Consider the following 23,668-nt stretch of genomic DNA (forward strand, 5'->3'; position numbering starts at 1 on the left):
GTCATAATGCTAGTATATATATATATATATATATATATATATATATATATATATATAATGTAAATAAATTGGAACTATTTTCCAGAAAACTTGTACGAAACTCTATTTCATGCCACGATAGGACATTGCTTTTATCTATTTTATTTACCAATCAATCATTTACTGGATAAATACGACGCAATCATATAAATATATAAGCCCTAGACAAATGTGGCACCTATGATAATATTAATAATAATAATGATGATTTGGACAGCAATTTAGAGGAAGGAGGCTGTGTGCAGTTTAATCTGTTCCTGTCCTCAACTGGTTCTTATTTTATCGATCCAAGAAAAGTGGAAGGCTAAGTTGTCTCTGTTGTGAGATAAATGTAAAAGGAGATCGTGAATTACAGTAAAATCGTTTCCTCCTTGGCTCTACTGATGTTGCTGTTTACTTAATAATAATAATGATAATGATAATAATAATAGTAATAGTAATAATAATAATAATAATAATAATAATTTTTAACAGATTTACAAGGCATAACCTTTTGTTGGTTGAGTGAGGTTGACACTGGATGTATGAAAAGCAAAAGTGGGCCTTGGTTATATTTGAACTCAGAACCTTGTAGCAGAGAGATGATAACTAAATATTCTGCCACTCACTGCCTTTATTATAATAATAATAATAATAATAATAATAAATAATAATAATAATAATAATAATAATAATTAATGATGATGATGATGATTTCTTAAATATTATATATAATACCTTTTTTTGCTTTTATTACTTCAACAACAATAATAGCAATATTAACAACAACAATAACAACGATAATAAGTGATAATAATAATTATAATAATAATAATAATAATAATAATAATAATAATAATAATGTGAAATGTTTAAAATCCAATTTTTTTTTTTGTTTGTTTCTTTGACATTGACTGGCAAATTTAGCTGGTGGTTCTGCCTGCAAACTTCATAACTCTGTTTGTCATGATCACAGCCTTTGCAGCAGCCTGTAAAAACATTAAACATACCGTGATGATGATGATATTGGTGGTGGTGGTGGTGGTGACAATGATGAGGAGAATTATCATCATCATCATCGTTGTTTTGTTTTGTTGGACTTTCTCTCAAAATGACAAACCCTTGAAGTCACTTTTTCTAGGCTTTTGTCAAACCTGTTAACAACCTGGGGCCCTTGTAGGGAATATAAGTGTGTGTGTGCATGTGTGTGTGCATGCGTGTGTGTGTGTGTATGTGTGATGTGCATGTGAGTGTGTGTGATGTGTGTGTGCATGTGTGTGTGTAAATATATATGTAACATATAGTCATATACAACGGGCTTCTGCACAATTTTGAGTATGTGTGTGTGCGTGTGTGTATGTGTGATGTGCATGTGTGTGTGTGTGTGTGTAAGCAATGAAAGAAGTGTGTGGACCTTACAGAAAGTGCTGAACTTACGTTTGGATTCATGTAGCATGAATATAAAATGGAGGAAGAATGGTCTAGGGTGTAACCAGTAGTTGTTATTGTTTGTGTTGTTGTATAGCCCCCAAGTTAGTCCCATTTTTAGGGCAAGCAGATAGCATGCCAAATATCAAGGCCTGATCCACAAAGCTGTCTTTCTCAGTCGCCTCCCAACTGAAAACCCTGACTCATACATCCTGAACAAGCAATGGTGAATGTCAAGAGATGCAGGCTATTCGCCTTACACTCTTTCAGTTGTATTTTTGTTCTTCATATGTTTGTGGATTCTAAGGGGGGGGGGTCACAACAGAAGCAGACGAAATACATTTGCTCAAAGCCTGATAATGATGCTTGCTGTTTGTCTGCCATAGTCTTTTCTATGGCAAATATATGGGAAATAACCACCTGTATCATCTCTTGTGAAAGGTAGAAGAGTCCAGTTTGCTGGACATTGTTATAGAGCTGAAAACGAGGTAATTTCTACTCTTCTCCTCTGGAAGCCATCTGCTCGTGATACCAGAGGGTACACACTCTCCTACCCTGATGTAATCTCCAAGGATACAGGCATCCGGCAACAGGACCTCCGTAGTGCTATGATGGACTGTGAGGTCTGGCATAACATAGTAAATTCCATTGTTTTGACCACGGTCGAACAATGATGATGATGAAGTCTGAGAAAAAGAAAGGATGGTTACAACTGGAATATCTTTCATCTCAGAATGTCTGTTCTATCAGGACTAACACAGGACTGAACAGCATAAGAAGTAACTCTGTCGAAAACAGTGAGTTCCTTCTATGTTAACTATATGACAGACTGTATCGGTTGAGGGGATTTAAAATAATATGTCCTGTCTAGAAACAGAAGAAAACACATCCATGACCCATTAAGTACCATTTGCACTCAGTCATTCCATCTTGACAAGACATATTGTAAATACTATGAAACATTCTGCACTCTCTGCTGATTCCATTATTAAGCACAAAGGAAGGCAGTAAAGCTGGCATATGTATTGGGCATATTATTCCCTCCTTCAGCTTGCCATTTGTAAGAAAGCTCTGGAAGAGAATCTGGAGGGGTTTTGCCAGGGCATGCTTAGACGATTTGAAGAGGATTGCTGGGAAACCATCCGGACCAGCAGTTGAGTTTGTGTCCACTTCATCTATGGCTAGTAGTATATCTTCTTCACTAATGTCAATGTATTCCATTGTAACTGCATATTGCACAAAAGAGATGCATTTGCGCTGGCTCCTTACATTTTGAGTTCAAATTCTACCAAGACTGACTTTGCCTTTCTGGGGTCAATAAAATAAGTACCAGTCAGGTACTGGGGTTGATGAAATTAACTATTCCACTCCCACTAAAATTCCTGGCCTTGTGTCAAATTTTGAAACCGTTATTAAGAACAAAGCCACAGATTTTGTGGGCAAAGTAAATATCTAGTTGGGTTTCTTATGATTTGCTCAACTTGATCACACCATCTTTTACATCTTGTCAAGCGTAGCATCCAGAAACTCAGAAGAACAACGTCTTGTATCTGTACAGAGTTGGTCAATGAGAGGTTCTACTGGATAACTGACCATGTTGGAGTGTCTGTAGGAGAGTATCACTAATGACTTCCTGTTTAGCTCTCCAGCAATATCTTGCAAAATGCATGACTCTCTCTCTCTCTCTCTCTTTCTACCCTCCCCCCTTCTCTCTTTAAAAACATCAGTGATTGTAAGTAGACTGCTGTACAGTCTCTGCTTTGACCTCAAAATGAAGAAAGAAAATAACCAATTCCAACAAGGTCTGAATGTTAGAGCAAATCTTGCTAGCAAAAGCCAGAGTATATAACAAGCACAAGATTACACAATTGAGAGAGGTGTCTTGTTGATTCAATCAACTCCAGTACTTAACTGCTATCTGCTTTATTGATCATGAATAGTAAAACTGACCCAATGAAGAGTGGATTCAGAACATAAAGAGATATGACTACAGTTACGAATTACTAGCAGTATCGCCTGGCATTGCTCGGGTTTGTTTCGACCCTTTAGAATTGGAATTTTTGGAAAGTAAAAATTTTGCATTATGTGGCTTGTTATTTTCTTTAAGTGAACATTTTTTTGGTTGAAATACACCGTAACATGGCAACACAACAGTAAAAAAATCGTAAAAAAAGGGGATATTCATAGAAAAAAAGCACCTTTTTGATGTAAATAATTTTTGGTGTTAACATGGTCTGATTTGAAATTTTTCTTTTACAGAAGGAAGAGCAAGTCTTCTTCTATCATCTCAATTTTGGTCAACTTGCGCCGCAGGGTCTCAGAGGAGATAGTGTTAGTTGAAGGCTGCCAAACCTGCCATACACAGCACAACTTCAGCTTTATATATATAGAGATATAGTGTATATATATATATGGTCAACACACACATTGCATGCATGTGTTTTGTACACATACATGCTAGTGTGTGTGTGTGTGTGTGTCTGAAGCCATTCACACATACATACATACATAACAACACCTGTCTCTGTTTTTGTCTGTCAATCACTCACTAAAAAGAAATTTTTTAAATCTCTCTCTCTCTCCCTCCCTCTCTTTACACCGTCGCTAGAAGGGGACTTAACTCATGTTTTGTAAATAATAATGGCATCACTGCAGTGGATTTCGCCACCGTGAAAATTGAAGTTATGGCTCAAATTTATTTACCGCTATTCGCGGGTGCCTTAGGGGAAAATAATTTGACGAAATACAACTAGGGTCGTGACGAATGTCCTCCTAAAATTTGAGCGATATGCGTACTAATTTGTGGATGTACATAAACTACAATCACGTACACACACATACACATCCTGCTTCATATATATACAGATAATGCTAATTTCCTTGTGGCTGACCACCTTGTAGCGCCAGTCATCATCGGAATTGATATCCTCATCATCATCATTGTTCGACCGTGGTCGAGACAATGGAATGTACTATGTTACGCCAGACTTCACGGTCCATCATAGCATTACGGAGGTCCCGTTGCTGGATGCCTGTATCCCTGGAGATTACATCAGGGTAGGAGAGTGTGCGCCCTCTGATATCACGAGCAAATGGCTTCCAGAGGAGAAGAGTATAAATTACCTCGTTTTCAGCTCTACAACAATGTCCAGCAAACTGGACTCTTCTACCTTTCACAAGAGATGATACAGGTGGTAATTTCCCAGTTAACATCCATAAAAAAAAAATTCAATGCCTGGCAAGAAACACCACTTGCAGAAGGTGTCAGAAGAAAGGCCACTGGAAGAAGGTCTGCCTCTCAAAAACGCCACCAAGAAACAAACAAAGCTCCCCTAAAACAGCAGCTATCACAGAACCTGAGAGTGATTCAGAAAAGAAAAAGTGATGGTGTAGGGCACTACCAAAAGACTTATAACAGATGAACCGTGGGCAGTTAACACTTGGCAATTACAATTGACTTCAAGGGCACGTGCAAGCCTGTGTCATTCTGCATGTACATGTCCAGCCTCAAATGCATCGTGTACAAACTACTTTCAGGCATTGAGACCTCTAAGCTCAAACCAATTAGAACTTCAAGAAGCAGTCCTGGAGACGCAGAGTTTATCAAGCATGAAATAGGTTACTTTCAGAGGACATAAGTCAGGAAAGCTGTAGTCCGTTGTGAGCTCAATGCTTCATGACATCTCAAGGAAGGCAGAAAAGACTGACCAACTACTCAGACACTATAAATATCTACACACAACTGGATGCCTACCCTAACCCTCAGATCGATGATCTTCTAAATGAAATAGCAGCAAACAAGATTTTCAGCAACATAGGTATGATAGCTGTGTTGTAGAGAATTACGACTATATATTTTAGCTACATTGTAGCTATATTAAATCTCAACAATTCAAACAAGACTTGTTGGATTTTTCTTGGACATGGCATAAAAAATTACCAATGTCTCAAAGGAGTGAGTGTCATAGAGTTTAGTTACATCCCACAAACACTGAAGTTTTTCCCAAAATCCAGGGTTTTTATAACTGCTCAACTTGACTTTAAAGTATCAAAATCACATAAAAATATTCTTTAACTAACTTTTAGAATTCCTATATGAGCAGTTATATTAACCAATGGGAAATCGACAATCATATTTCTTCGGCAATACGACATTACGTCAAGAATCAAAATCACAAAAATATTCTTTAACTAACTTTTAGAATTCCTATATGAGCAGTAATATTAACCAATGGAAAATCGACAATCATATTTCTTTGGCAATACGACATTACGTCATATTGCCAGCTACCACAAATTGGCGCTACTATTTGGAAATGACTACACGCTACAGCTGCATATCACCAGGTGGAACTCCTACCCAAACACTACAAGCTGACAGTATTTGATGCAGGGTGGGGGAGAGACTGTATTAGTTTAAATGGCTTCCGTTTGGTTTTACCAATGCCGCTGCAATTTTCCGGCATGTCCTGGATGAATTCATAAAAAGAAACTATCTTCAAAAACCCTTTGCCTATCTAGATGATATCATCGTAGCTGGCAAAGATTAACATGAACATGGTGATAATCTCAGGAGATTTATCCAGTCAGCCGAAACGTCTGGCATGACCAACAACATGGGCACTATCACATTGGAATTTACTTGTTAGAATAGTTACTACACTGATCCCTTCTCGAGATTTTACAACTAGCTATTTTGCTTGTTGCAAATCAATGACCGATAGTTGCTTCATCTGTATATATATATAAGGCAGGATGTGTGTGTGTGTGTACATGATTGTAGTTTATGCACATCCACAAATTAGTACGCATGTCGCTCAAATTTCAGGAGGACATTCGTCATGACCCTAGCTGTATTTTCATCAAATTATTTTCCCCTGAGGCACCTGCGAATAGCGGTAAATAAATTTGAGCCATAACTTCAATTTTCATGGCAGAGAAATCCACTGTAATGACGCCATTATTATTTACAAAACATGAGTTAAGTCCCCTTCTAGCGACGGTGTAAAGACAGAGATTTAAAAAATTTCTTTTTAGTGAGTGATTGACAGACAAAAACAGAGACAGGTGTTGTTATGTATGTATGTATGTGTGAATGGCTTCAGACACACACACACACACACACACACACACACACTAGCATGTATGTGTACAAAACACATGCATGCAATGTGTGTGTTGACCATATATATATATACACTATATCTCTATATATATAAAGCTGAAGTTGTGCTGTGTATGGCAGGTTTGGCAGCCTTCAACTAACACTATCTCCTCTGAGACCCTGCGGCGCAAGTTGACCAAAATTGAGATGATAGAAGAAGACTTGCTCTTCCTTCTGTAAAAGAAAAATTTCAAATCAGACCATGTTAACACCAAAAATTATTTACATCAAAAAGGTGCTTTTTTTCTATGAAAATTCCTATTTTTTACGATTTTTTTACTGTTTTGTCGCCATTTTTCAGTGTATTTCAACCAGAAAAATGTTCACTTAAAGAAAATAACAAGCTACATAATGCAAGATATTTACTTTCCAAAAATTTTAATTCTAAAGGGTTGAAACAAACCTGAGCAATGCCAGGCGATACTGCTAGTTTACAATATATTGCTGGCTGGAGTAAACCTTGGCTATCACTCTGGGGGGCCGAGTGCTTGTGCAAGTTGAACGAAATAGACATTGATAGATGGATGCTGTCTTTACTTAAAACAACACGTCTTAATTGTTGCACAGCTATGATTAATAGATTAATTGATAAGCAGAACAAAGTTTAAATAAATGCCTTCTTTAGAATTGGTTGAAAGCAATTCCATACTTGGTGACATTTTGGTTGATGTTCCTTGTGATGGAACCTCTTAGTGATCGACTTGATAGAAATAATAGCCAAATTTTCCCTTCAAATCATAACCTACTGTCTAAGAAAAGAAGGGCACCGAATAATATGGTTCTGGGCGGACGGTCACTGCTGGAATGTCTTTCATCCTAAGTCTGTTCTGTCAGCAGTCCTTATCCTGGGACTGAGCAACACAGGAAGTAACAGTGATGTTCCTTCTATGTAGACTATAGAATTGGGTAACCCACAGACAAAACCTAGATGAATATTTGAATTAGTCCATTTGACTTAGTCCAGTGCGGCTATCTGGACTCCGTACCAGTGACACGTAAAAGACACCATTCGAGCATGATCGTTACCAGCGTCACCTTACTGGCACCTGTGCTGGTGGCATGTGTAAAAAGATTCGAGCTAGGTCATTGCCAGTACCACCTGACTGAACCCGTGCCGTGGCAAGTAAAAGGTCACCATTCGAGCGTGATCATTACCAACGTTGCCTTATGGCACCTGTGCTGGTGGCACGTGTAAAGGATTCGAGCGAGGTCATTGCCAGTGGCACGTAAAAAACACCCACTACACTCTCGGAGTGGTTGGTGTTAGGAAGGGCATCCAGCTGTAGAAACTCTGCCAGATCAAGATTGGAGCCTGGTGCGACCATCTGGTTCACCAGCCCTCAGTCAAAATCGTCCAACCCATGCTAGCATGGAAAGCGGACGTTAAACGATGAAGATGATGATGATGATGAAATGAGTCATTCAAGATTCCAAAATGGAAGAAATGCAGTAATGCTATAAAGAGAGAATTTACCTTTAACTTTCTTCGTCCATTAAAAGATATCAATCTTTGCTTCGTTTTCACCATGTTCTCATCCTTGGCTGCTTCTCCTGTTACCCAGGGATGCTGAAGGGCTTCTGTTGGATTCGGACGCTTGTTAGCATCACGGATCAATATTTTAGAAATCAAATCCTATAAAAAACAGAACAAAAACCAAAAAAAGTCAAAAGATAAAAAAATAAAAGATTTCAACATTCAAAAGAAATAATCCATTTTCATTGCATTTGATTCAGTTCACAATTTTTTAAAAATTGTTTTATTGTGGAAATCAGATATATAATTCTTTATTGCCCACAAGGGGCTAAACATAGAGGGGACAAACATGGACAGACAAACGGATTAAGTCGATTACATCAACCCCAGTGCATAACTGGTACTTAATTCATTGACCCCGAAAGGATGAAAGGCCAAGTTGACTTCGGTGGAATTTGAACTCAGAACGTAACGGCAGATGAAATACAATTACACATTTTGCCCGGTGTGCTAACGTTTCTGCCAGCTCACCGTCTTTTAATTTTGGAAATCAGATATATCCACTCAAAATTTCTTTACTCTTAATTGTGGAAAGCAGTTTTATATTCTAATCTATCTTTTGTTGATGAATGTCATATTTGGACATAAGGCGGTGAGCTGGCAGAAATGTTCGCACGCCGGGTGAAATGCATAGCCGTATTTCGTCTGCCGTTACGTTCTGAGTTCAAATTCCGCCTAGGTCAACTTTGCCTTTCATCCTTTCGGGGTCGATAAATTAAGTACCAGTTATGCACTGGGGTTGATGTAATCGACTTAATCTGTTTTTTTGTCCCCTCTGTGTTTAGCCTGTTGTGGTCAATAAAGAAATAGGTTGATTTAAGAAGGGCATCAAGCTGTAGAAACCAAGCCAAATCAGACTGGAGTCTGGTGCAGTTTGCCAGCTCTGGTCAAACCGTCCAACCCATGCCAGCATGGGAAATGGATGTTAAAGGATGATGACATGCACATGAACAAAGACTTACTTTACTGTTGCTACTAATGTCATCCCACCATGGAGATTCAAATTTCCAGTCAATTCGAATGATTCTCTTGTATATTTTGTGATCATTTGATGCAAAAAATGGCTCATAACCAACGAGTCTGCAACAAAAGAGATGCAAAAATCTGTCAGAAAATCAGGGTTATTTAAGCGAAAAGAAACTTTAGTAAGGTTTGTTACCCACAGTAAAATGATTAGTTATGTTGTTATTAGAAAATGGTCGATAGCATTTTAGAAACATCCCTTTTAGCTAGGCATTGATATTCCTTCCTTGATGAAAAATGCTCTGATTTATATATATACTAGTAGTATCACCCGGCGTTGCTCGGGTTTGTTTCGACTCTTTAGAATTAAAATTTTTGAAAAGTAAAAATTTTGCATTATGTAGCTTGTTATTTTCTTTAAGTGAACATTTTTCTGGTTGAAATACACTGAAAAATGGCGACAAAACAGTAAAAAAATAGGAATTTTCATAGAAAAAAAGCATCTTTTTGATGTAAATAATTTTTGGTGTTAACATGGCCCGATTTGAATTTTATCTTCTATGGAATGAAGAGCAAGCCTTCTTCTATCATACTTTGAATTTTGGTCAACTTGGAGATTGTGTTAGTTGAAGGCTACCAAACCTGCCATACACAGCACAACTTCAGCTTTATATATATAGACCTTGTTTTTCGAAAAACTCAAAAATTGAACGTGTTTTCGCCTCATTTTTCCATTGCATTCATGCAAACACGTGCACAGTCACATGCAGAATCCAACATGTTGCATGAACACAACTCAAGGCAATAGTTTATGACATCCACTCACTCGCAGAAAATGCATTGTTTCGGGCCTTTGTTATCGAGATAGAGACTTGAAACCTACTCTGGCTGTAACTACACCACGCATTCTATAGGTGTGTAAATTTTCAGCTCAATCCTAGTACGTCTAGTGCCATTGAATCCTTACCAAAGCCAAAGTGTGCAAGTTTTTTTCCTCTTTTATATAGGTAGACTAGCTGAAGGTGACCCGCTCTACGCGCGGGTAAGAGTGTGGTGTGTGTGTGTGTGTATATATGTGTATATATATATATATATATATAATATATATATATATATATATATAATATATATATATATAATATATATATATATATAAATACAGATATATGCACTTTGTATATATAAAAATTATTATATATACATATTTATATATAGATACACACACACATATATAATTAACCCAATAAATATCTGATTCATAATATTTGTTGTCATGATTGAGTGGTGGTGGTGGTGGCGATGATAATTCTCTCTATGAATGCAGACAGACGTAGAGAGTGAGAGTGTGTGAAAGCGCTGTGGAAGGCAGGGAGGGGGGATAACGGACGCTGTGAAACGACGTTATAGATAGAAAGTGAAAGGAAGGGAGAAAAGTGAGTGAGTAATGGAGGAAGACAGATACATAAAAGAATGAGAGTGTTGGATGTTTTGTTTGTTGGACCAATGTATTAAGGTAGTATTGTTTTATTGTTTTAAAACGAAAGAGGCAATGTGTTTGTTTCAAAATTTTAAAAATCTGTAATAGTGAATGAAATTAGAATTCACACCCAGCTCAGTTTTGTAGAAAGAGTATCACGATGTGAACTCATGAGTTGGAAATTTGACTGAGAGAGTTTATATGGTGACACATGCCAGTCCTTTCGACACCACCTAAACAATGGAATAGTGTATAAAATGTAATTAACAACTCATTCACTTTATGAATGTCTTATGTTAGCGAAGAAACAATAACTTGACAAAACCGTTTAATGGAGACGTAGAAGGAATCGGAAAATGAGGAATAAAGAGAATGAGTTGGATCAAATGTTTGCAAACATCTGAACCCAATGTTCTTTATGAACCATGTTCTTTTTAATGTCTTTATTTTCAAGAATGAAGAGATAATGAAGAGGTGCAAAATAAAAAATCAAGCAAAATTTCATGACTTACAATCAGTTTTCTTTTGTCAGAGCCTCCTGATAAACCATGTTCCTTGTGCGCTCATGATTGCCAAGAATGAAGAGTTTATGTGGATTTCCAACTCGAGAACAGGCTACGTACAATTGACCATGACTGAAAACCGGTTGTGACAGGTTAATGCCTACAATGTCCAGTGATTGTCCCTGTGACTTGTTGATTGTCATCGCGAAGCATAGTTTTATCGGAAATTGAAAGCGTTTAAACTGAATGGGAACATCAGAGGGTGAAATACTCATTTTATGTATCATTTTGATTGTTCCTACAAATGGTCCACTCAAAATTTCAGCAGTTATAACATGGCTTTGAATCCTCCTAATAACCATTTGGGTTCCATTGCATATTTCAGGCGTTTCCATATTTCTGAGCACCATGATTGGAGCACCAACTTTCAAACACAAATGATGAGGTGGAAGTCCCGGAGGTGTTAGCTTGTTGAGTAGCTCGGGTGGATATTTGACTGCATCATTCTCATCTTTATTTGTATCGATGGACATGAAAGAAACTATCTCACCAGGATTCATATCAAGTACTTGTTTATTTGTAGCATGAGCTGTTGTATTATGAGGCGATAGAATAACTCTTGCTCTTAGCCAATTGAGATCCTGGAAGTTGGTTTCAACGTCAGGTAAAACAGCTCTTATAAGTTCTTCTACATTTGGAACGAAATTCCCAAAAGGCAACCGAATATGCTCATCATCAACAAAAGGCAAAACTCCATCACCAAGATCTAATAGGTGGACTCTCATGTTTGTTTGAAGATGGCGACAGATAACACTGTGCCACACATAAGAATGCTTTATACATGCATTAACCTCATCGGCTCTAGTGCCTGCTTGGACAACAGGAAGAGTTTGTCGAAAATCTCCTGCCATGAGAAACGTAGCTTCACCCATTATTTTTGTATTGTGACGCAAATCTTGGAGAGTTCTGTCAAGAGCCTCAAACATGGCCTTATTACTCATTGTAGCCTCATCCCAAATAAAAAGACTGCATTCACGAAGAAGTCTTGCTCTTGAGGAACTACGATCTATATTACATATAGGATTATCTTTCTTTCCAATGTCCATGGGCAATTTGAATGCACTATGTGCCGTACGGCCGCCTTGAAGCAGTGTCGCTGCAATACCACTTGAGGCACATGCAATGGCAATTCGACGTTCAGCACGCAGCTTTGCGAGAATCAAATTGATAACGAAAGTTTTACCAGTACCACCTGGAGCATTCAAAAAGAAAAGCTTTCCTTGGTTCAATCTAACGCTGTCAATAATTTCATTATAAATCTCTCTTTGTTCAGGCAAAAGTCTTGGTTCATCTCGCGTAATTGTTTCCGTCAATTCGGCAATGTTGTAGTTTTTTTCTGACATGTATTCAACATCCAAAGGCGCTTCATGATGGACAGGTGTTGGCAGATGGAATTCACTTAAATCGCGTATAACATAGCGTCTTATGTGTCTGTCCATGTCGATTAATGCCTCATTATAAACATCGTCGTTGCCATCACGTAGCGCTAAATTAGCCTGTATGTCCTTTGATAGGCTCTGTCTGAACGATTCCCAAAGGTTAAGAGGGTTGCTGGGATTACAGTGGATTAATATGCTACAAAACAATCGACGCAGTTGCCATGGCAGTTTACAATTTGAGGCCTCTGCTAATGTCCTGTGTATGTGGTCGTCATTGAGAAGAAGTCCGCGCCTCAAACATGCTTCCCTGTAAGTGGCGCAGATGATACCATCAACCGTGCGAAGATCAGCAAAAGACTTCGGTCCAGTAACTACATGAAGTAGCATTCTCAAAAAGATTTCCTGTTTGGTAGGATGAATATTATACACACGCCCAATGACGTTCTTCCTAGAAACGCCGGGCCAATTGTCAAGTTCTGTTCCATGTGACCTGCGCTTCCAATTATTGTTGTTGTATGTGTAATATTCCGGTACTTCAGGGTAAATGAGAGTAGCAGCTGTAAGCGTAGTCCCTTTTGGATTTTCAATGACTTGACGTGCATTTTTCTCTGTGAAGTAAACCAGCTGTCTCTTCTGTAAATGAACATTCAGGTGGAAAACTGATGGTGAGCTTAGATGAATCTCGTATCCAAAAATGCGCCACGCTGCATAATTGGAGGATACATACCTACCCAAAACGAATTGTTTAATTTCGTCATGTCTAAGGTCTTCATCACTGAACACAAACACGGCCATATCATCACCCTTATTAATGTACTTGCAGAGGTATTGTATGCATCTCACCGAACTGCAGTACTCAACATTAATCATCATCATCATCATCATCATCATTTAACGTCCGCTTTCCATGCTAGCATGGGTTCGACGGTTCAACTGGGGTCTGGGGAGCCCGAAAGCTGCACCAGTCCAGTCAGATCTGGCAGTGTTTCTACAGCTGGATGCCCTTCCTAACGCCAACCACTCCGAGAGTGTAGTGGGTGATTTTATGTGCCACCGACACAGGTGCCAGACGAGGCTGGCAAACGGCCATGCTCGGATGGTGTTTTTATGTGCCACCGACACAGGTGCCAGACGAGGCTGGCAGACGGCCACGCTCGGATGGTGTTTTTATGTGCCACCGACACAGGTGCCAGACGAGGCTGGCAGACGGCCACGCTCGGATGGTTTTTTTATGTGCCACCGACACAGGTGCCAGACGAGGCTGGCAGACGGCCACGCTCGGATGGTGTTTTTATGTGCCACCGACACAGGTGCCAGACGAGGCTGGCAGACGGCCACGCTCGGATGGTGTTTTTATGTGCCACCCGACACAGGTGCCAGACGAGGCTGGCAGACGGCCACGCTCGGATGGTGTTTTTATGTGCCACCGATACAGGTGCCAGATGAGGCTGGCAAACGGCCACGATCGGATGGTGCTTGTTACGTGCCCACAGCACGGAGGCCAGTCGATTCGGTACTGGCTACGGCCACGTTCGGATGGTTTTCTTATGTGCCACGTGCCACCGGCACTGGTACCACAAAGATACAAATTCCATTGATGTTCATCTATTTTGATTTGTTTTGATTTTCACTTGTCTCAACAGGTCTTCACAAGTGTCACAAGAAGGAAGGTATGCACAGGTGGACTGACTACGTCCCATGTAGGGGCCATGGGTTATGGCCTGACTAGTCTTGCCGGGTCTTCGGATGGTGTTTTTATGTACCACCGACACAGGTGCTAGATGAGGCTGGCGAACGGCCACGATCGGATGGTGTTTGTCATGTGCCCACCGCACTGACTACGGCACTGATGGATTTCTTGTGTGCCACAGGCACTGGTACCACAAGATACAAATTCCATTGATGTTCATCTATTTTGTCTATTTTGATTTGATTTGATTTTCATTTGCCTCAACCGGTCTTCACAAGTGTCACAAGAAGGAAGGTATGCACAGGTGGACTGACTAGTCTTGCCGGGTCTTCGGAAGGTGTTTTTATGTGCCACCGACACAGGTGCCAGATGAGGCTGGCGATCGGCCATGATCGGATGGTGTTTGTTACGTGCCCACAGCACGGAGGCCGGTCGATGCGGAACTGGCTACGGCCACGTTCGGATGGTTCTCTTGTGTGCCACCGGCACTGGTACCACAAAGTGTGTGCCACCGGCACTGGTACCACAAAGATACAAATTCCATTGATGTTCATCTATTTTGATTTGTTTTGATTTGATTTTCACTTGCCTCAACAGGTCTTCACAAGTGTCACAAGAAGGAAGGTATGCACAGGTGGACTGACTACGTCCCAGGTAGGGGCCATGGTTATGGCCTGACTAGTCTTGCCGGGTCTTCGGATGGTGTTTTTATGTGCCACCGACACAGGTGCTAGATGAGGCTGGCGAACGGCCACGATCGGATGGTGTTTGTCATGTGCCCACAGCACGGAGGCCAGTCGATGCGGTACTGGCTATGGCCACTTTCGGATGGTTTTCTCTTGTGTGCCACCGGCACTGGTACCACAAAGATACAAATTCCATTGATGTTCATCTATTTTGATTTGTTTTGATTTGATTTTGATTTTGATTTTGATTTTCACTTGTCTCAACAGGCCTTCACAAGTATCACAAGGAGGAAGGTATGCACAGGTGGACTGACTACGTCCCAGGTAGGGGCCATGGTTTATGGCCTGACTAGTCTTGCCGGGTCTTCGGAAGGTGTTTTTATGTGCCACCGACACAGGTGCTAGATGAGGCTGGCGAACGGCCACGACCGGATGGTGTTTGTTATGTGCCCACAGCACGATGGCCAGTGATGCGGTACTGACTACGGCCATGTTCGGATGGATTCTTGTGTGCCACCGGCACTGGTACCACAAGCGGTACTGACTACGGCCACGTTCGGATGGATTCTTGTGTGCCACCGGCACTGGTACCACAAGGATACAAATTCCATTGATGTTCATCTATTTTGATTTGTTTTGATTTGATTTGATTTGATTTTCACTTGCCTCAGCAGGTCTTCACAAGTGTCACAAGAGGAAGGTATGTACAGGTGGACTGACTACGTCCCAGGTAGGGCCCACGGGTTATGACCTGACTAGTCTTGCCGGGTCTTCGGATGGTGTTTTTATGTGCCACCATGTTCCCACAGCACGGAGGCCAGTCGATGCGGTACTGGCTACGGCCACGTTCGGATGGCTTTCTTGTGTGCCACAGGCACTGGTACCACAAAGATACAAATTCCATTGATGTTCATCTATTTTGATTGATTTATTTTGATTGATTTTCACTTGCCTCAGCAGGTCTTCACAAGTGTCACAAGAAGGAAGGTATGCACAGGTGGATCGACTACGTCCCAGGGTCCTCTCATGCACAGCACACTTCCATAGGACTCGGTCTTCAGTCATTTCCTTGGTGAGACCTAAAGTTCGAAGGTCGTGCTTCACCACCTCGTCCCAGGTTTTCCTGGGTCTACCTCTTCCACAGGTTCCCTCAACTGCTAGGGTGTAGCACTTTTGCACACAACTATCTTCAGCCATTCTCGTCACATGACCATACCAGCGCAGCCGTCTCTCTTGCACACCACAACTGACACTTCTTAGGTTCAACTTTTCTCTCAAAGTACTTACACTCTGTCGTGTATGCACACTGACATTACACATCCAGCAGAGCATACTGGCTTCATTTCTTGCAAGCTTACGCATATCCTCAGCTGTCACGGCCCATGTTTCACTACCATGTAGCATGGCTGTACGTACACACGCATCATATAGTCTGCCTTTTACTCTTAGCGAGAGGCCTTTTGTCACCAGCCGGGGTAAGAGCTCTCTAAACTTTGCCCAGGCTATTCTTACTGTAGCAGTTACACTTTCAGCACACCCACCCCCGCTACTGACTTGGTCTCCTAGGTAGCGGAAGCTATCAACTACTTCTAGTTTGTCTCCCTGGAACGTGGTAGAAGTTGGTCTCTGCACATTTCCAGTGTTTATTTCTCCTGAGCATCTGCCACAGACAAAAACTATTTTCTTAGTTAGCCTTCCTTTGACATTGCTGCACCTCTTATGTGTCCATAGCTTACACTTGGTGCACCTTATAGAGTTTCTACCTACACCTTTTTTACAGATCGAGCAGGGCCATCTACCTGAAGTCGTTTGTGGTTGGTCCACCTTCCTACTTATTAGGACTTTGGTTTTGGCTAGGTTGATTCTAAGGCCCTTCGATTCTAATCCTTGTTTCCACACCTGAAACTTCTCCTCCAGTTCTGATAGTGACTCAGCAATTAGAGCAAGGTCATCAGCATATAGGAGCTCCCAGGGGCATCCTGTCTTAAATTCTTCCGTTATTGCCTGGAGGACTATGATAAATAGGAGGGGGCTGACGACTGAACCTTGGTGGACCCCAACCTCTACCCGGAATTCTTCACTGTACTCGTTGCCAACCCTCACCTTAATAGCTGCGTCTCTGTACATGGCTCGCACAGCTCTCACTAACCATTCATCTATCCCTAGTTTCCTCATTGACCACCAGATAAGGGATCGGGGGACCCTGTCAAAGGCTTTCTCTAAGTCAACAAAAGCCAGGTACAAGGGCTTACCTTTGGCTAGGTATTTCTCCTGCAGCTGTCTTACCAGGAATATAGCATCAGTAGTACTTTCCCCTGGCACGAACCCAAACTGCATATCATCTAAGCTAACTCTCTCTCTAATTAACTGGGCTATAACCCTCTCCGTAACCTTCATTACTTGATCCAACAGCTTGATGCCCCTGTAGTTATTTGTATCTAGGGCATCGCCTTTACCTTTGTAGCAGTTGACTATTATGCTGCTACACCAGTCATTGGGTATGACTCCTTCGTGTATCACCTGGTTAACTATACGGGTGACTATGCTATAGCCGACACTACCAGATATTTTGAGCATCTCTGCAGTAATTCCTGATGGGCCTGGGGCTTTCCCTGTCTTCATGCTTCTAATTGCCTTAGCTACCACGGAACTATCAACTCAGATAGCTGGTCCCTCTGTTGGGTCAACATTCGGCAGACTCTCTTTATCCCATTCATTTTCCTCATTCAGCAACCTTTCATAGTGGCATCTCCAAGCTTCTCTCTTTGCATCCTCATTTAGCGCAAGTGAACCATCCTCCATGCGAACACATTTCTCTCCTACCACATCTCGATTCTCTCTCACACACTGTCTTGCAACACGAAATACCTCAAGTCTTTCATCCTCACGGCGCAGGACATTGGCAAATTTTCTTTTATCTGCTTCCCCTCTGGCTAGATAGACCTGTCTCCTAGCTTCCCTTCTGGCAGTCTGATACACTTCCCTGCTACCACCATTCTTCCAGGCCTTCCAAGCCTGTTTCTTTTGTCTAATAGCCCTATCAACAATATTGTTCCACCACCATGTTATTTTGGGTCTTAAGGGGACTTTGCACTAGCCACAGATCTGGTCAGCGGCTTTCAGCAGGTTGTCCCTCAGAAACGTCCAGTTGTCTTCTACCCCATGTGTAGCTATACCCCCTTCCACTTCGTCAAAGGCTTCAAGTAACATATCTCTAAATCTCTGTCCATTCGCAGGGTCTTTAAGCTTCCAGACCCTTCTTCTCCATGTTGGTCGTCTTCTAGTTGCCCTCTTAGTCCTGATGTGTGCATTAAATGTTTTGGAAAGCAAAGGGTTGAATGGAACGATCCAGGCATTATCAACATCAAATGTTTTTAGCCGTTGTCTAATTGTAGCTGTGCGGCCACCCAAACCTGGGTCACATATATGAAAGAGAGGACGGGAAAATGAAATATTTTGCAATGTAAACATGATTTGTTTTAAGAGAAAGATTGTCATGATTGTGTGTTGGTGGTGGCGATGATAATTATCATTAGGAAAAACATAAGTTGTGGCGATGATAATTCTAGACCCCTTTTCACATTTTGATGAAGAGAACCCGATTTCATTCGGGTCTACTGGGGCCACATATAGGTGTGTGTGTGTGTGTGCACGCTGTAGAAATTAAATTAGAGATCAAACCACTAATAGGGAAATGAAACAGTAAAAAAACAAAAACATAAAAATAAAAATATAATATTAGATATATGTATATATGTGTGTGTGTGTTGACAGGTAGACAATAGAATGCGATGGCGATGTAATATTTGTTTCTGTCTATGAACGCAGATAGATACATGAGTAAAATGTATAGGAAGCTAAGAGATAGAGTGAGTGAAAATGTTCTTGGAAGAGAGGAAATAGCGAGAGAGTGATTTGAGGAAGACTTTACATTAAATAATGGTAGTGGCATTGTCAAATGAGGAGTGAGAGGGTACTAGAGGAAATAGGGTGAGTGAGGAAGATGGCCCCTAGCAACCACACCTTTTAAGATAGGGATTTCTAAGGTAGCCCACAAGCATCGTCACCTCATTCTACATGTCCCTGTAAATTTTGGAGCGAATCGGACGGGATGTAGTGGCATTGAAAGCGATCCAAGCGGTAAAAACGCATTTCAGTTTTATATATAGAGATATGTCTCTGAGGACAAACCCAATAGAATTAAATTTATGTCTAATAATTTTAAGATTAAGAATTCTATATACCAATGTAAAATTACTTCAGGTACTGATGTCTCTTTCTATATTGGCACTTTTTCTTCCCAGTTATCTAAGAGAATTTCCAATCATTATTCTTCTTTTAGGGATAGCAGTAAATGCAATAGCACAGGTCTTAGTAAATTGGTTTGGTATCTTAAAGACAACAATAAGGATTTTAAGTTAGATTGGTTCATCCTGTCCATATCGTTCCCTTATGACAAGGGCAAAGGATTTTGTAACATTTGCAACTCTGAACTCTTCTATATTCTCTTCTCTAAGAATCACCTTGTTAACACACTTATAGAGCGATCTTACAAATGTAAGCACTGGCAGAAACATAACTTCAGCTCATATAAGTGATTTATACCAGTCTGTATAGTTTGAACATTTAGTTCACTTTGCACTTTACTTCAATAGAGAAATCTACTTCTAAGTCTTTGCACATTTTCCCAACCAACATATCCCTCTATATTTCTCCCTTATTTGTTCTCTACTTATTATTTCTTTATCCCTTCTCTTTCTATGGTCTACCTTTGACGTCAGATCTACTAACGGTTATTTTTTTAAATACTTAATAGCATTCTGTTTATCATTTATGCAGTCATCAAAATTGTTGTAATGTCTTGTTGTTGAGATGGGTTCTCTTTCAATTCCTGATGAGATTACATTATTATACACTATTTATTCCTTCGGAATAAAACCAATGTTGTCTTCGAAACATATGTCGAAAGTAAAAGAATTTGAATAACATCTGCATTCAACCCCATTTATTTACTTATACTACACACATTACTGCACATTAACCCGGAGTTTCTACCTTTGAATAGGTCGCTACATCTTTGTTACTTGCGTGAATTTCGCTACCCTGGTAACTGTTTATTGAATTTTCCATGTTAACGGCAAACAAAGGATAATTCATTCATCCATTTACATACACACACACACACACATATATATATATATATATATATATATATATATATATATATATATATACATACATATATATAGGTACTGTAATTTAGGGCGAATACTTGATAAGTGTAGGCACCTGTATATGCCAGATAGTGGCAGAGATGAGAGAGAATATATCAAATAAAATTAAAAACAGAACACAAAGGATATCGCGGTACATGTGTTTCAAGCTTTATAAACAATCCATTATTACATCAGTGTATTATTGATATAAAATAATATCAATAATACACTGATGTAATAACAGATTGTTTATAAAGCTTGAAACACGTGTACCATGATATCCTTCATGTTCTGTTTTTCATTTTATTTGATATATATATATATAAAAGAGAAGAAAGATATATTTTTCAACAGTATATATAAAGGATAAAATCCTGTTAAGAGTAGAAAAATTTGCTGGCAACCAGCCATAAGGCTTGAACTCACACCCCTCCAATATCCAGTTGGAGTGCTTTACCCTTTAGGCCAAACTGCCGACCGACGAATTCTTCTGCAATTTTAGAAGTTATAAAGTCATTCAGAAATGCTAGATGGTATATAGATTTCATCAGATGTAAACAGTCATAAGTTTGTTTTAGAATTAACCAGTCGACAGTTTAGCTTAAGGGTAGAGCACTCCAATCAGATATTGGAGGGGTGTCAGTTCGATCCTCATGGCTGGTTGCTGGGAAATTGCTCTGCTCTTAAAAAGATTTTATCCTTTATATATATCACTGTGATTACTGTGACCAACCAGGCTATCAGGTGTTGCAACGTATCGCTGGTCACAATGCGCTTCACATTGTTTTAGCCTTCAAATGACACCACCCTGCTGGCTAAGTGAGCAGGCCAACAGAAGAAAGAGTGAGGGAAAGTTGTGGCGAAAGAATACAGCAGGGATCGTCACAACCCTCTGCCGGAGCCTCGTGGAGCTTTAGGTGTTTTCGCTTAATAAACACTCACAACGCCTGGTCTGGGAATCGAAACCGTGATCCTACGACTGCGAGTTCGCTGCCCTAGCCACTGGGCCATTGCGCCTTCCCTTCATATATATACTGTTCAGTATTTACATGTTGAAAAAATATATTTTTCTACTTGTACTACAATACATTTGAACGCTTCAAAGGAAAAAAAAACTTGTTTATTTACATTTGACGTTATATAAAAAAGAGTTTGTATATGTGTGTGTGTGTTCTTTATGCATTCTAAAACCGAGTCACTGATTTTGACATATGGGGTATCAAAAGATTCTGTACTATTTCCACTATCAACTAAACTTTATTTTCATTCACATATTTGCATTACAAAAATTTAACATTCTAATCTTTGCCATAAGTCAACTATTGTAAACATTTTATACGACGACATCATCATCATCGTTTAACATCCATTTTCCATGCTAGCATGGGTTGGATGGTTCGACCGGGGTCTGGGAAGCCAGGAGGCTGCACCAGGCTCCAGTCTGATCTGGCAGTGTTTCTACAGCTAGATGCCCTTCCTAATGCCAACCACTCCATGAGTGTAGTGGGTGCTTTTTATGTGCCACCAAGCACATGTGCCAGGCGAGGCTGGCAACGGCCACAATTGGTTGGTGCTTTTTATGTGTCACTGGCATGGAAGCGAGTCGAGGCGGCACTGGCAACGGCTATGTTCGGATGGTGCTTTTTACGTGCCACCAGCACTGGTATCACAACTATAATTTCCACTGATTTTTTTATTGATTTCGATTTCACTTGCCTCAACAGGTCTTCGCAAGCAGTGGCTACATCATCACATTTTCTATTTGAGTATCTTAAAAGGCATCCATCATCATGACATACACCTTCATTCATTCACTCTGTCTTTCTCTGTCTCTCTCTCTCTCGCACACACACACACACACACACATCCATTTCATATACACGTACATACATCTCTTACTTTCTCATCTCCATCACTTTCTGTTCTCTCTCTTCTTTTCACTTTCTCTTTTCTTTCAGTTTCTGCTCTCTTCATCATCATCATCATCGTTTGACATTCGCTTTCCATGCTAGCATGGGTTGGACGATTTTGACTGAGGGCTGGCGAACCAGATGGCCGCACCAGGCTCCAATCTTGATCTGGCAGAGTTTCTACAGTTGGATGCGCTTTCTAATGCCAACCACTCCGAGAGTGTAGTGGATTCTTTTTACGTGCCACGGCACGGGGGCCAGTCAGGCGGTACTGGCAATGACCTCGCTCAAATCTTTTTACACATGCCACTGGCACAGGTGCCAGTAAGGCAACATTGGTAACGATCACGCTCGAATGGTGCCCTTTTACGTGCCACTGGCACGGACGCCATTTAGCTGCTCTGTCAAACGATCATGCTCGAATGGTGCCCTTTTACATTCCACTGGCACAAAGCCAGCTGGCTGCTCTGGCAACGAGCACGCTTGGATGGTGCTCTTAGCCCCCTTCTAGCACGGGCTCAAGTGCCAGTAAGACAACGCTGGTAACGATCAAGCTCAAATGGTGCCCTTTTATGTGCCACTGGCATGGAAGCCGGTTAGCCGCTTTGTCAACGATCACACTCGTATGGTGCTCTCTGCATCCTGCTAGCACGGATGCCAATCATTGAATTTGATTTTGATTTCACTAGCCTCAACAGGTCTTCGCAAGCAGAGTTTTAGTGTCTAAAGAAGAAAAAGGTATGCATAAGCGGGCTGGTTATGCTCCTGGCATAGGCCACAAGTTATGGTCTCATTTTATAGGCCGCAGGTTATGGTCTCATTTGGCTTGCCAGGTCTTCTCAAGCACTATATAATTTTTGGCTGAGTGCTAAATTACAACTCAAATCCTATGGAAATTACCGTTTCCTATTCTGTCGTTGCTGTTTGTGATGACCCTATTTCAAAGCCTGATTTTCCACTTAAACTTACAAGGAAGTTATCTCAGAAATCCTGTCCTTTACCTCTTGTTTCTAGCATGTCTGAGATGACATTTGATTACCCTACTCCTTATTTCTTTCCTCAATTTACTCACATTCCTATGTTTTCCATACAAGAGATTTGCATTTCACCTGAAAGCGGGTAGCTGATGGGTGGCCAAGGTGGGGGAAGAGGCATTCACTATTTCTTTCAGAAAAAAATTAAACTTTTAAAAACAAATTATATTTCTTACATTCGTAGTCTGTATTTTTCCATGTGGATAGAAAACAAAATTTGAAAAGCAGTAAAAAATTAGGAAAATTCAGTGGGGAGAGAGGAAATTATAATTTTGAAAATGTGATTTCTGGGCAAAATCATATTAACCCCTTTTTATTTGATGAAATAAATATCAAATGGAAATTGTAGTTATGATTCCTGTGCTGGTGGCACACAAAAAGCACCATCCAAACGTGGCTGATGCCAGCGCCGCCTTGACTGGCTTCTGTGCCGGTGGCACATGACCTGCTGTGCCTGAGGAGACCTATTGAGTCAAGTACATCAACATCAAAATAAATATCAAATGGAAATTGTAGTTGTGATACCTGTGCCGGTGGCACGTAAAAAGCACCAACTGATCGTGGCCGATGCCGGCCTTCTCTGGCACCTGTGCCAATGGCACATAA

At 40.5% G+C, this 23,668-nt stretch overlaps 1 protein-coding gene across 1 annotated transcript in view; it reads right to left on the reverse strand.

Moving 5' to 3' along the window:
- Window positions 1-917: 917 nt before the first annotated feature.
- Window positions 918-23,668, reverse strand: part of LOC115218059 (calcium/calmodulin-dependent protein kinase type IV) — a 107,638-nt gene continuing 84,887 nt past the window's right edge. The window contains exons 10-12 of the mRNA XM_029787828.2: window positions 9,107-9,224; window positions 8,085-8,243; window positions 918-1,007 (exon numbers count right to left, since the gene is read on the reverse strand). Coding sequence (XP_029643688.1) covers window positions 942-1,007; window positions 8,085-8,243; window positions 9,107-9,224 — 343 coding nt within the window. The 3' untranslated portion in view covers window positions 918-941. The remainder of the gene's footprint in view (window positions 1,008-8,084; window positions 8,244-9,106; window positions 9,225-23,668) is intronic.

This window comes from Octopus sinensis, linkage group LG12 (assembly GCF_006345805.1).
Source record: "Octopus sinensis linkage group LG12, ASM634580v1, whole genome shotgun sequence".
Classification (NCBI taxonomy): Eukaryota; Metazoa; Mollusca; class Cephalopoda; order Octopoda; family Octopodidae; genus Octopus; species Octopus sinensis.